This window comes from Cetorhinus maximus, chromosome 9 (assembly GCF_964194155.1).
Source record: "Cetorhinus maximus chromosome 9, sCetMax3.hap1.1, whole genome shotgun sequence".
Taxonomy (NCBI): Eukaryota; Metazoa; Chordata; class Chondrichthyes; order Lamniformes; family Cetorhinidae; genus Cetorhinus; species Cetorhinus maximus.
The window spans coordinates 13,294,521-13,309,448 of record NC_135887.1 but is presented as its reverse complement, the minus strand read 5'-3'; the positions used below and the strand labels follow the sequence as shown (position 1 = coordinate 13,309,448).

Below are 14,928 nucleotides of genomic sequence, written 5' to 3'. Positions count from 1 at the left end.
CTGAACGTTGGTCAAATAGGATTTATACTTCGCATGCGGTTTTATCTTGTACAAATTTAGAAATTCACTATCTGCTATAAATTTAATTGTAGATGACACAAAACTTGGAAGTAAGACAATATAAACTAAAGTGGGTGTAGGAACCTGGGGGTCTATGTGCGCAAATCATTGAAGATGGCACGGCAGGTTGAGAAAGTGGTTAAAAAGGCATATGAGATCCTGGGTATAGTGTATAAAAGCAAGGAAATTATGATGAACCTTTTTAAAAAAAAAAACCCACTGGTTTAGCCTCAGTTTGTGTCCAGTTCTAGTAACCACATTTTAGGAAGGCTGTGAAGGCATTTGAGAGGGTTCAGAAAAGATTTATGAGAATGATTCCAGTGGTGAGGGACTTCAGTTACGTGGACAGATTGGAACTAATGGGCTTGTTGTACTTAGAGTAGGGAAAGTTGAGAGGAAATTTGAGAGAGGTGCTCAATATCATGAAGGTCCAGACAAAATAGATAGAGAGAAAATGTTCCCATTGGTGGAGGGGTCAAGAACTACAGGACACCAATTTAAGGTGAACGGTAAAAGAACCAAAGGCAACATGAAGAAACGCTGGTGGTTGCGATCAAGAATGCGCGGCCTAAAAAGCTGTTGAAGGTAAATTCAATTGTGGCTTTTGAAAGGGAATTGGATAACTACTGGAAGGGAAAATATTTGCAGGGTTACAGAGAAAGGAAGAGGAATGGGACTAACTAAATCGTTCTTGCAGAGAACCAGCACAAGCTTGGAGGGTGAATTGCCTCCTCTGTAACCATCCTATGGCTTCCCTGGAGCCACCTTGACCAGAGTAAATGTCAAGCAATATAACTTTGCATCAGCATTGAAGTTGATCTCTTTTTTTTGAATAGCACGGCGTCAGAAAAGCCACAGTAAAAATCCTGAAAAACTTTGATGAAGCAATAGTAGTTGATGCTGCAAGCCTAGAACCGGAATCTTTATATCACAGGACCTTTGCAGGGTGAGTCACAACAACTGCTGGAGATACTTAAACTGAGCAGCTAATGTTTTGTCATCGTCTTGTCACTTGCTAAGTTCAAAAAGGGCATGATAGAAAATCTGTTAGGTACAATGAGACTAGAGTTGTCTCATGGACTAGTTTTGATTACTTCGATTATGCAGAGGAATTTTCCAGGTTAATTTCTCTACTAGGCTTGTTTTTTTTTCTGCACCTCCCAGGAGATTACATGGTGCAGGTGGATGGGGAGTGTATGTATTGTTATGCACAAGGCGTCCCATTTGTGTGGAACAGGCTGGATGAACCAGTAGATATTTTCTTGTCTGTCCTAACAGCTGTCTTTGTAACAGATGACCACAGGAGATATGGGTGAAAAAAACATTCGATAGGTCATTTTTAAAATTGCTAAACTGTTAAGTATGTGAAGTCAAGGCTGGCTGTACACTCGTGTGTTTGTTTTAAAAAGTTCCTCTTAATTTGCAAAAATAGTTCTGAACTCATTTGTTGTCCAATTACTCAGACTATTTTACAACCGACATTAATCTGCAAAGTTATTCCACTCACCAAGGCTCCCTTGACAGAACCTTCCAAACCTGTGACCTCTACTACCTAGAAGGAAAAGAGCAGCAGATGCAAGGGAATACCAACATCTGCAAGTTCCCATCCAAGTCACTCACCATTCTGACTTGGAACTATATCGCCAGTCCTTCACCGTCGCTTGTTCAAAAACCTGGAACTCCCTCCCCAACAGCACTGTGGATATTCCTACAACACATGGACTGCAGCGGTTCAAGAAGGCAGCACACCCACCACCACCTCGAGAGCAATTAGGGATAGACAATGAATACTGGCCTAGCCAGTGACGCCCACACCCCATGAACAAAGAGAAAAAAAGCTCTATTGTCTGACAGTAATTCATGCTCTAAGCTTGTGATAAAGTGGATTTTACTACTGGAAGTTGCAAATAGTAAAGTTCTTGGGCTCATTCAGACGCACCTGAGACCTGTTGCATTAATAGTAGATAGCTTTAAATATAAACAAACACTTGTATCTAAATGTAGTCAGATATACTTGTACGTACAAAACTATAAGCAGTTTAATCAATTTTAACTGTTCTTTCTGTAGTTTGGAACACTTACTAACTTGGGTGACATTTAACTTTCCCATCAGCCATACTAAAGGTCATATGTTTCTCAAATGTATTCTGTCCTTGGTTGGCACTTAGACTGACTCATTATCTTACAGGGACTAGAATAGTGTACAATTCTAGTATAGTGCTGTGCGTCATCCAGGCTATTGCAACATTAGTCTCTAAATAATGTAAAAAGTAAGTGGGAGCACTTAACTGTGTTAACAAGTTTTTGTCAATTGTGTCAGAATTCTCCTTGATTTATTTGGTAGGAGAATGACATTTGGGAAGATAAATGAACTTGGCCAGTTTATAAGAGAGTCTGAACCAGAGCCGGATGTGAAAAAATCAAAAGGTAAGTGTTCACCCGAGTTGTTTTTATATCAGAAATGTTCGAGCTATTTTTCAGTCATTGACTCGGTGTCCGTTTTTGTCTGAATTACACTCCAGTGACATGCCTTGGGACGTTTCACTACATTAAAGGCACCAAATAAATGTAAGTTATTATGGTATTCTTCAGATCTGATTTAAGGAAACCATGTGAATATTTGCTGTCCAGCAACATGCTATGTGTAGTAATTCACAAACGCCATGGCCTGACAAGTAACCTGTTCTGTGTGTTGTGCAAGAAGAACTGAAAGGAGTGAACAAATGGAGACAAAAAATGTAGAAAAGTGAACTTTGTTAATGGTCATTGCCCCTGAAGAGAGCCAAAATTTCCTTTTGCTTATTCCTTCTCTTTTCCCAGTGCTTTCCCTTGAATTGTTGCTTTCCCTTGACAGGGCAGGCGGGGGATTAAAGGCTCACCCACTGGATCATTGCAATTAGCAAGCTGCGTAACAGTCACTGGCATCAGCAACTGTGCTAAATGGAAAACAAAAAGCATGGTCTTATTGTTTTAAAATGCAGACTGTCAACTTACCAGGTGGTAAACTGAGAGTTATGTTTTTGGAAAATATAAAAAGGAAGGATTCTACTCAATCGTACTCAACATTACATTTGTAAACCTATTTTTTTTATATTATATCAAACAGGTTCCATGTTTTCACAGGCGATGAAGAAATGGGTACAGGGGAGCACAGATGAGGTAAATTTTTGAGACCACTATTTAAAAAAATGTTTTAAATGGGCCCATCCTGTACTCTGAAACATCAGTAACTTGCAAAGTAATTCTCAACACTGTTGGGCTGCTTAAGGTGATAATGGTAAAGTGTCACGAGATTATTACTTTCTGTGGATCCACTGGCTAATTTAGAATTTGCAGTCTCCTCTTCATACCTCAGACAGTGTACATCATTATACACAGATCCACCAGCAGTCAACAATTCATCTTCACACCAGCGCATGTGATAAACACCAAATGATTTTCATTGACAGTAGCATAATTGTACTGATATGCTGACATGGACATGACCTTTGTATTTTTCCTAGATTTTCTCGTCCATTTTAAAAATAGAGAAAATCTCGCAACTCCTTGAGTGCAGAATCAAAAATAGTTTGAATTACAATGAGCAGACACATAGGGCAGAATTTTGCCTTTGATGGGCAGGCGGGCCCCACCAGCTCAGCGGTGGGCGGGCAGCCAATCGCCGCTGCCGAAACGGGCCCCGTCGCCATTTTAAATGGGCGGGCCAATTAAGACCCGCCCATCGGGTTGCCTGACGGGAAACGCTACGCGCTTCCTGTGCGGGCAGGGGGGGGATTCCCCAAATGCGAGAGTGCGCTCTTTCACTCGTGCACGAAAGAGTGCACATCTCTTTGAGGCTAAGTGCTGCCTCAGGGAGATCGCTGAAAGTTTTTGAAAGTTTAAAAACAGAAAAATAAAAAATTTATTAACATGTTCCCCTCATGTGACAATGTCACACAAGATGGGACATGTTAATAAGTATCACAGAAACTTTATTAAAGTTTTTTAAAGCCGACGTGAAACCTCACCCCGCTGGTAGATGAGGTTTCATGCTTTTTCAGAAGCCCACCGGGGCTCCTGGCCTGCCCGCCAGCCTTAAGGTTGGACGGGCAGGGCCTTTAATTGATTTAACTACCCTGTCAATGGCCTCAATTGGCCATTGACAGGTCGGCGGGTGGACAGCTGGTCGCGCTGTCCCCCCGCCTTCCTGAATATTTAAATGGGGCGGGATGACGTTGGGGGTTCCTCCCGACATCATCCCGCGTCAGCGAGTGGGCCCCGCCCCCAGCTCGCCGACGGAAAATTTCTGCCCATAGTGTGTCATGAAAGAGCTTGTGCTGGAGCATCTACTTTAACTGTATAGTCAGACAAGCCAACCCATTAACCTACCAAATATGACAATCAAACCAGTATGATCTACATAGGTGAAATTGCCCTTACTGCAACTTCTATGTTTTTCAATGAGTTCAGTAGGAATCAATAAATGTATTTTTTTTCATTTGTGCCACACTTGCAGTACGAATTTAATTAATCCCAGTCTCCAGCTGGAGAAAATTGAGATCATTTTCAAACGTGATTGGTATTTCCTGTGTTTTTATGAACCGTGTCAGAAATAACCAGTACCATATTTATTTACAGCCATGATTGACACAGAACAGCACATGACCATTGATCTCAGTCAACTGTTCATATTTAATATCAGGGCTATGTCCTTTCCACCTTTTCATAAAAGCCTCCTTTCCATTCTGTGTTTTGCACTTGTGGCCCCCCCACCCCTCAATGTTTCCCTTTTTCTTCTTGGCAGTGCCCTCCCCTCTTACCCCTGAGGTGCTTTGAGACATTGCAAATAAAAGATGTCACCTAAATGCAATGCTATTTTTGTATTGGATTCTGGTTTTCTTTTTGCAAATTATGCTCAGTCACTTCATTATTTTTCTCCCCTTCCCAACTGTGAATCAATGGAAAAAATATTTTCTATAAATGCACAGTGCCGATTATTATAAAAATAAAATTTGATCGTATAGGGAACTGTTAAACGGCAATTGCAACAGCATCTATTTCCAATGTTTCAGATGAAGAAGAGCATGAGGGCTATGTCAGAGGGAGGGTTAGATGAAAGGGAAGAAACTGGAGAAATAATTGGGTTATCCTATACAATAGAGTTTTTCTACTCATCTAGTCATATAACATTGCGGGACTGTAAAATTGTTTCTGTTTTAGGCCCAGGAAGAGATGGCATGGAAGATTGCCAAGATGATTGTCAATGACGTCATACAACAAGCACAAAGTGAGCCACTCATTGCGAAGCCCACAAAGGTAATGAACTGGCACTGTTGAAACACTACATCTTTAACAGTATTACTACTAAGAACTCCTGAAATAACATGTTGTGTTGTTCACAGTGGACCAGAATGTAAAGGAAACATTTGTGTGTCTCAGGTAAGTGCTTACTTTTCACCTGTCAAGAGCATAAGAAAATTGAAAATAGCAAATGTTAAATGGTTGGCAAATTTTAAGCAGCTAGTGTAATGAAAGCTACATGGAAGTGGTGGACTGGTTCTTTAACAAAGCACTATACATTTCCCTTATTGGCAGGTCACTCCTCTCTACCTTGTTCTTTCTCTGTACCGTTTATTTTCCTTTTTCTTGCTTTCACGCTCTCTGCCTTGTGCATGCTCTCTGTTGTACGCTCACCTGCTCTCCATCTTTTACTCTCCCTGTCTCCAATTCTTTCTTTTTCTTCACGTATGTGCAAAATACTGGAAATTTGAAATAAAAACATAATTTGGTTGAAATATTAAACAGGGCAGGCAGCATCTTTGGAGAGAGAAACAGAGTTAACGTTTCAGGTCAGTGACCTTTCATCAGAACTGGAAAATGTTAGAAATGTAACAAGGTTTTAAACATGTAGAGATGCAAGGGAAATGGTGCAAAACAGGAGAGATTAAATAACTAAGAAATAGGAGCAGGAGGGGACAATATGGCCCCTCGAGCTTTGCAATTCATTAAGATTGTGGTTAATCTTCAAGCACAACTCCACTTTCCTTTCTAATCCTTATATCCCATGATTTCCTTAGGGTCCAAAAAATCTATTAATCTCTACCTTGAATATACTAAATGACTGAATATCCTCAGTCCTCTGGGTAGAATATTCCAAAGATTCACAACCCTCTGAATGAAGAAATTTCTCCTCATCTCAGTCCTAAGTGGCTAACTTATCTTGAGACTATTCCCCCTCGTTCTAGATCGCAGCCATGGGATCGGACTCTCTGCATCCATCATATCAAGCCTTCTCTGAATTTTTTACATTTCAATGAGTTCGCCTCTCATTCTTCTGAACCCCAGAGAATTTAGGCCAATTCTACTCTATCTTTCCTCAGAACAATCCTCACATCTCATGAATCAATCTAATGAACCTTTGTTGCACCCCCTCCCTCTAAGGCAGATATATGCTTTCTTGGGTAAGGATACATACACAGGATTCCAGATGCAGAAGGTCACTCAAAATCCCTCTGAACACCAGCATTTAATGGTATCTCACCATTTAGAAAAAATCATTTTGTTTTTCTGTTCTTCCTATCAAAATGAAAAAGTCACATTTACCTGCATTATATTCTACCTTCTTGCCCACTCAGTTAACTTGTCTATATCCTTTCAGACATCTTGTGTAGTTCTCATAGCCTACTTTCCCAACTAGCTTTATATAGTCAGGAAATGGTCATTTAGTAGTACAGAACTTGAGTATTGCTGAAAAAAGAGACATGTCTAAACTTTTTGTCTTGTTCTCATCAGGACACTCGCAAGAATACAAATACAAGGGGGAAAACAACAATTTATACTATATGTGAAGAGAGTGCAGATTGGTTGGCAAGTGGTATTGCCATGGAAAATGCACCACTGATGGTGACTGACAATTAACTGCCAATCGTTGTTTGAAATTTAAATCAGGCAGCTTGACCCTGATTGGCCAAGGCATTGCCCTGAGGAATGAATCAGCGAATGGCTGTCACTTATTTTGTTTAGCTGAAACAGGCACAATGATGTACGTGTTCTTTCTGTCTGAAAAGAATAGGGCCCTCTGTATTAACATATGTAGCTTCCAGTACATGCAAATGAAGCTACCTGTTTCACGCTGCTACTATGCAGTAGCAACACGAGTGGTATTCACCACTAGCAGGATGCTGCCATCAAGCCAAAAAGACGTTCTGCCTATCACACAAATGAGTAATGTGATATGTGAATTTCAGTGCCAGTGTGATCCTAGGTATATAGATCCCAAAGACTGTCGGATCGTATCAAACAGCATGTCCCAGCTGCTGTTCACAATGGGCATGGTACAGACTGTACCCAACCAGCCGGTGCTTACAATACTCAAAACACAGTGTCCTACATTAAGTGTGATTCTGCAATTGGAGAACATTTGCTAAATAATCCTCAATGTGCTAAGAATTACGCTGACAACCAATTTAAGATTGTCAGTCAGGCTCACAATGTGGTGCATTTGCAGGTGCTGGGAGCTACATATATTAATACACCGGGCCCTGTTCTTTGCAGATTGAAAGAACATGTGCACACATTGTGCCTGTTTCAGCTAAACAAAATAAGTGACAGCCATTCGCTGGGCAATTCCTCAGGGCAATGCCTTGACCAATCAGAGTCAAGCTGCCTGGTTTAAATTTCAAACGATGTTTGGCAGTTAACTGTCAGTCACCATCAGTGGTGCGTTCTCCATGGCAATGCCACTTGCTAACCAATCAGCACTCTCTTCACATACAGTATAAATTGTTGTTTTCCCCCTTATATTGGTGTCCTGGTGAGTGCGAGACGAAAAGTTTAGACATGTCTCTTTTTTTCAGCAATAGGCAGCAAACTTAGATACTTCTCATCGGTCCCTTCATCTGAGTCATTGTAAATAGCTGATGTCCCAATATTGATCCTTGCAGCACCCACTAGTAACAGCCAGCCAAATTGAAAGTGACCCGTTTACTTCTATTCTGAGTGTTTTTGTTCATTAATCAATCCACTATTCATGCTAATACACACAAACCCATGAGTCCTTACCTTTCTGAAGGCACTTAATCAATTACCTTTGAAAATTCAAATATACTACATCCACTGGCTCCCCGTCATCTATCTGGTTAGTTATATCCTCAATAAACTCCAATAAATTTGTCATGCTATTTTCCTTTCCTAAAACCATTGACTCTGTCTAACCATATGATTTTTTTAAGCACCCTGTTACCACTTCCTTAATAATGGATTCCAGCATTTTCCCTATGACAGCTGTCAGGCTACCTGACCTGTAGTATTTTTTTTTCTCTCTGCTTTTCTTGAATAGCAGTATTGCATTTGCTATCTCCTAAACCTTAGGGACTGTTCCAGATTCAAGGGAATTTTGGAAAATCACAACCAATGCATCCAGCAATTCTGCAGCCACCTTTTTTAGAACTTGGTTGTAAGTCATCAGGTCCAGAGAAATTTTCGACTTTCAGTCCCATTAATTTCTCTAGTCCTTTTTCTTTACTTGTATTATTTACTTTAAGTTCCTCACTCACACTGGACCCTTGGTTCCTCACTGTTTCTGGTTTTCTGTCTTCTACTGTGTCTGGTACAAAATATTTGTTTAACATCTTTGATGTTTCCTTATTCATAAGATCATAAGAAATAGGAGCAGGAGTAGACCATCCAGCCCATCAAGCCTGCTCCGCCATTCAGTTAAGTCATGGCTGATCTGATTGTGACCTTAACTCCACTTTCCTGCCTGCTGCCCATAACCCTCGACTCCCTTGTCAATCAAAAATCTATCTAACTCAGCCCTGAATATATTCAATCACCCAGCCTCCATGACGCTCTGTGGAAGAGAATTCCAAAGACTAATGACCATCTGAGAGAAGAAATTCTTCCTCACCTCCATATTAAATGGGGGAGCCCTTATTGTTAGGCTGTGCCCTCTAGTTACTCATGAGGGGAAACCTCCTCCTCATAATTTCTCCTGGCCTGACCTCTAAGGGATGGATATTTACTTTCACTACTCTCTTCCCATTCACATGCTTATAGAAGCTTTTATGCTCTGTTTTATATTTCTTGCTTGTTTACTCTTATTTATTCTCCCCCTCCATCACTTTTTTAGTCATCCTTTGCTGGTTTCTGAAACTCTCCCAACCTTCAGGCTCATTACTCTTGGCAATATTACAAGCCTCTACCTTTAATCTAATGCTATCCTTAAGCTCTAGTACAAAAGTAAAATACTGCAGATGCTGAAAATCGGGAATAAAAACTGAAAATGCTTGAAATACTCAGGTCAGGTTCCATCTGTTGAGAGAGAAACAGTTAATGTTTCGGGTTGAGGACCTTTTGTCAGAACTGGAAAAAGTTCATAACGTAGCAGGTTTTGAACAAGTTTAGAGGTGGTAGGGTGGAAGAGCAAAAGGAGGAAGGCCTGTGATAGGGTGGAAGGCAGGAGAGATTAAATGGCAAAAGGGATGATGGTGGAAGCCAGAAGGAGATGGTAATGGGACATGTAAAACAAAATATGAGTCCAGAAGAGATAATTGGGAATGGCAGAATCATCGTAAATAGCTGCCTTCGGAAAAATGGGGGGAAGTGGTTGTGACCTGAAGTTGTTGAACTCAGTGTTGAGTCTGGAACGCTGTGAAGTGCCTAATTGAGAGGCTGTTCATAGAGCTTCCATTGAGCTTCACTAGAACGATGTAAGAGATGGAGGACAGAGAGGTTAGAATGGGAGGGGGCTGGAAAATAAAAACGGCAGGCAACCGGAAGATCAGTGTCAAGCTTGCAGACTGAACGGAGGTGTTCCGCAAAGCAGTTACCCAATCTACATTTGGTCTCCCCTGTGTAGAAGAGACTGCATAGTGAGCAATGAATTCGGTACACTAAATTGAAAGTGGTACAAGTAAATCACTGTTTTACCTGGGAAGAGTGCTTGGGGCCCTGAACTGTGGAAAGGGATGAGGCAAAAGGTGTTGCATCTTCTGAGCTTGCGTGGGAAGGGGTGGGGGTGTTGGGGATGGTCTGAGGAATGGACCAGGGTGTCACAGAGGGAGCAGTCCCAGCACAAGGTTGAAAAGGGAGGAATGGGGAAGATGTGTTGGTGCATCACCTTGATAGTGGTGGGAATGGCAGAGGATGATCTGTCGAATTTGGAAACTTGTGGGATGGAAGGTGAGGAGCCCTATCATGTTTCTATGAGGGAGGGAAGGGATGAGAGCAGCAGTGTTGGAAATGAAACAAACAGAGTTAAGGGCCCTACCAACCATATTTAAGGAGAATCCTCTGTTTGGAGGAATGGAAGAAAACTAGATTGGCTGAGTGACAGGAAACAGTAGTGGTGGTTAATGGATGTCTTTTGGACTGGAGGAAGGTTTATAGTGAAGATCCTCAGGGGTTGGCGTTAGAATCCCTGCTCCTCCTGATATAAATGACCTGGACCTTGGTGTACAGGGCACAATCTCAAAATTTGCAGATGATACAAAACTTGGAAGTATTGTGAGCTTTGAGGAGGATAGTAGAACTTCAAAAGAATGTAGACATGTTGGTGGAATGGGCAGATAGGTAGCAGATGAAAGTGGCACAACAGAGAAGTTGTGAAGTGATTCGTTTTGGCAGGAAGAACATGGAGACACAATATGAGAAAAAGGGTACAATTCTAAAGGATGTACAGGAGCAGAGGGACCTGGGTGTATATGTGCATAAATCATTGCAGGTGGCAGGACAGGTTGAAAGAGCAGTTAATAAAGCATACTAGGTTTTATTAATAGGGTCTTAGAGTACAAAAGCAAAGAAGTTATGTTATACTTGTATAGAAACTAGTTCGGCCTCAACTGGAGTATTACGTCCAATTCTAAGTGTCACACTTTAGGAAGAGGGTGCAGAAAAGATTCCAAAGAATGGTTCCAGGGATGAGGAACTTCAGTTACATGGTTAGGTTGGAGACGTGGATAGATTGGAGAAGTTAGTACTCTTTTCCCTGGAAGAGAGATGAGATTTGATAGAGGCATTCAAAATCATGAGGCGTTTAGACAGAGTAAATGAGGGAAAAACTGTTCCCATTGGTGAAAGAATCAAGAACAAGAGGACACAGATTTATGGTAGCAATGGCGACATAAGGAAAACTTTTTCATGCAGCGAGTGGGAAGGATCTGGAATGTACGGCCTGAGTGTGGTGGAGGCATTAAAGAGGAAGTTGGATTATTTGAAAAGGAAGAATGTGCAGGGCTACTGGGGGAAGGCAGGGAAGTGTAACTAGGTGAGTTGCTCCTTCTGAGAGCCATCACAGACACATGGCCGCCTCCTGTGATGTTGTGATTCTGTGATATTTGGGTAGCGTTGATATAGAAGGCGGCATCATCAGAACAGATGGAGGAACTGGGAGAATGGAGTAGAGTTCTAACAGGAAGCAGGGTTAAAAGGGAGTGTAGTGAAGATAGCTGTGGGAGTCAGTGGATATTGGTCAATAGTCTATCCCCAGAAATGGAGAGAGAAGTCTGGGAAGGAAAGAGTCGAAGGTGGTGAGCAGGAGGGTTGGGGAGGGAAGTGGCGAACAGGTGGGAAGCGTTAACTTTTAAAAAAGGCTGAGCATGTTCAGTAACTACGCTAAAACAAAAACGTGCTATTAGAATGTCCTTTAAACAGGGAATACCTGCACTGGAAAAAGAGGTGAGGGAGGAAATCTGAATGGGACTAGAGCAACATTTTCATTTTGTCTCCATTCAAGTAGAGGCAAATTGAAGATTAGGCTAAGAGAGAAGTATTTGTACAGCAGCTGACTTCAGTCACATAAATGCTGTCCAATGTTACTGAAATGAATCTTAATGTATTTTGTTGCAAGGCAGTTTTGTTTTATTTGAACTACTTATAGAATTATTGGCTAGCATTCCATAGAGAAATTAATCATTAATATGCAAGATCAATGATCTCGATTTCTCAGGCAGACTAGGAGACATTTGCTTTAAGTTTATAAATAGTTGAATATGTATCAGATATCTCAATGGAACAATTTTTCCCACTCATATATAATTTTTGACAAGATTTAGTGGATTAATCTGTTCATTCCTAAGAGGTGACACTTTTTGTCAGACTGAATTAAGCTGTTGCTGTAGTACGTGTCTATACTGAATATAACTTTTATACTAATACTATATAAATGAAGTTTCTTCTGCAAGCGAACAGAAAGACATACTTTGAAGGGTGTGATTTATTTTCATTTGATTTTAAACTGCACTTTCTTAATGTCCAGTCATTCCACATTGGATGGGCAATGCTCGAGGGGCCAAATGGCCTACCCCTGTTCCTAATTCACATGTTGGTAATTTTGCACTTGTATCTAATTAATGCAAAATTAACCAAGTACATAAGAATGATTCAGCACTGATCCTGTCCATTTTTGTAAATGCATTTAGAATTTGATATTATGACACTCAGTTATATTGTACAGCTTGTGGTTGTGGTTTAAGTGTAGACAAGTCGATGAATAAGGGATGGATTGTCTGTTTATAGCTTCATCTCATAAGCTGTGTGAAATAAGAGAAACAGGAAACAGGCAGAAATGGCCTTTGCTAGACAATTCTTAATCTCTCTTTGAGTGGATGCTGATCATAGCAAGTTAAGATTAATCATGCAGCTGTTTTTTAATACCACACTTCAGCTATTAAATACACCTGCTTTCATAACAGCTATGCAAACAGGAACAGCATGAGTTCGATGGCTGCAGTGGATCTCGAGGATTTCATGTGATTTATTAAACTGAAAGAGTGAAGCTTGAGCAGTCATGAGAGTTCCCTGAGGTGCAGAGATCATAACACAGCCCAAAGATCTGGTGCAAATGTTATTTTTTGTTGCAGTACTGTGCTGTTATCTCAGAAGACTGTTGGGATTGTGTGTTGCATCATAGAGGGAGGTGATGGCGTAATGGTATTGTCGCTGGACTAGTAATCCAGAGACCCAGCATAATTGCCTGGGGACCCGGGGACACGGCAGATGGTGGAATTTAAATTCAATAAAAATCTGGAATTAAAAATCTAATGATGACCATGAAACCATTGTCGATTGTTGTCAAAACCCATCTGGTCCTTACCTGGTCTGGCCTACACGTGACTCCAGACCCATAGCAATGTGGTTGACTCTTAAATGCCCCTGAATAAGGGCAATTAGGGATGGGCAATAAATGCTGGCCTAGCCAACGATGCCCACATCCCATGAATGAATTTTTTAAAAAGTGACCAAACCCCCAGGTACAACTACAATTAGCTAGGGCCTTGAGTGTATTACATCACCTGTTAGGGAGGGCTAGAAATACAGAAAGGGCTCAAAACACAGGAATGATTTTGCTTTAATAATATTTGCACCAAATAATGTATAGAATAGTAACTGCTTGCATCTCTAGTGCGACGTGTCTTAGAAACTTTGCAGGCTGATGGATAAAGAAAAGGAGAGAAGAAGTTTAAGAAAGTGGCCTTTTTTTTCTGGGTGTATGGTTTGGGAACATTTGAAGTGAGTTTTACAATACAAGTTTGCTGGTTCTAATTGCCACTCCATTGCTTTGTTGCAATCTGTTTTATTACCTTTTTTCTGATTTGGCTTGCAGTGAAAGTTGGCTTCACTGACTGTTAGAGGGATAAGACCCAGATGAACTGGATAACATAGCTGTTATGAAAGCACCTGTAGCATTGAATAGCTGCTCCTATATATATCTTGTATATGTTAGATCACAGCTACATTGGCAGATATCAAACATTTTTCTTTAGTACCTTAAGAGCAACTTACCTTTTTGAAACCTTCAGGTTGATTGTTGTGCGTTTTCTTTGTCCTAATTGCAGCTATGACTAAAAGGAAGAAGAGTTGGTTCCCGTATCCTCCTGTTCAACCAGCTTCTCTTCACGTACAGCAGAGGCCTCCCTCCTTTCTGTTAACACAGCCATGAAACTACACCGTACTTTACACAGTCTGATATTACTCCGTTGTTCGTATGAAGAAAACTATGCATTCCAGGAGCGCCAGCCTCAAGTTGCGCACATGTTTCAACAACCTTAATACCAGTCAGGATACTACATGAAGGGTTTTCTCATGAAGTTGCTGCATCGAGATGCAAATCAAAGGATTACAAAGCGCTCTTTAAATCTGGGTTCTGGGTGTATGGTTTGAGAACATTTGCAGTGACTATTATAATAGAGCTTTGCTGTGTTCTAAATGCCACTCCATTGGTTTGTTGCAGTCTGTTTTATTGTCAGCCGTTAGATGATACCTTCAGGATTTTTGTTCAAAAAATCGGCAGAGTGGGGAAAAAATCTATGATTTTTTTTGTAAAAGTTTTGGAAAATCACTCATTTCTAGCTGATATCTGATAAATGGAGATATTTACTCAGATGCTACCTAATTGTATTGAGTATTATCACAGAAACAAGCAAACTGGCTGTGTGTAGGTTTTTGGTACTATGTACCATTTCTATGTTTTCGGATGCATAAGTATTCATGTACTTAATCTAAAATCATACCTATTTAATTGTGTTTGATTTAAAATACATATATTATTGAGGATGGTGTGATTTGTGCTTGGTTTTTCTCTTATTTTTGAGTACATGGGAGGGGAGAGATTTTAATCAGTGTGGTCGCTACGATTTCAGTCAAATTTATGGTGAACTTTTTGTACGATATTGACTCCTAAATTGTATGAGCTTCCAGTAGTATAGTGAGATAACAGATTTTCTTGTCGGTACCAATAATTATAAACCCAGTGACCAGTGCTAATGATCTCCATTTATTTCACACTTTTTTTCAATTGTGCTTCGTTATTTTAAACAAATCTCCCTATGTTGCAAGTGCACTCTCTTGTGTGTTCGCTCAGTCTCATTCGCCCTCTCGCTCATTCTCAAT

At 40.6% G+C, this 14,928-nt stretch overlaps 1 protein-coding gene across 3 annotated transcripts in view; it reads left to right on the top strand.

Annotated features, from left to right (window-relative positions):
- The window catches only part of akap10 (A kinase (PRKA) anchor protein 10), an 85,293-nt gene extending 70,699 nt beyond the window's left edge, over positions 1-14,594 (top strand). Inside the window, exons 11-16 of one of the 3 annotated variants that reach the window (XM_078548083.1) lie at positions 897-1,006; positions 2,405-2,487; positions 3,167-3,219; positions 5,260-5,355; positions 5,442-5,478; positions 13,875-14,594. In XM_078548083.1, coding sequence (XP_078404209.1) covers positions 897-1,006; positions 2,405-2,487; positions 3,167-3,219; positions 5,260-5,355; positions 5,442-5,456 — 357 coding nt within the window. In that variant the 3' untranslated portion in view covers positions 5,457-5,478; positions 13,875-14,594. Of the gene's footprint in view, positions 1-896; positions 1,007-2,404; positions 2,488-2,582; positions 2,642-3,166; positions 3,220-5,259; positions 5,356-5,441; positions 5,479-13,874 lie in introns of those variants that run through there. The other 2 variants (XM_078548084.1, XM_078548086.1) reach the window with 2 other exon arrangements.
- The last annotated feature ends 334 nt before the right edge of the window (positions 14,595-14,928 follow it).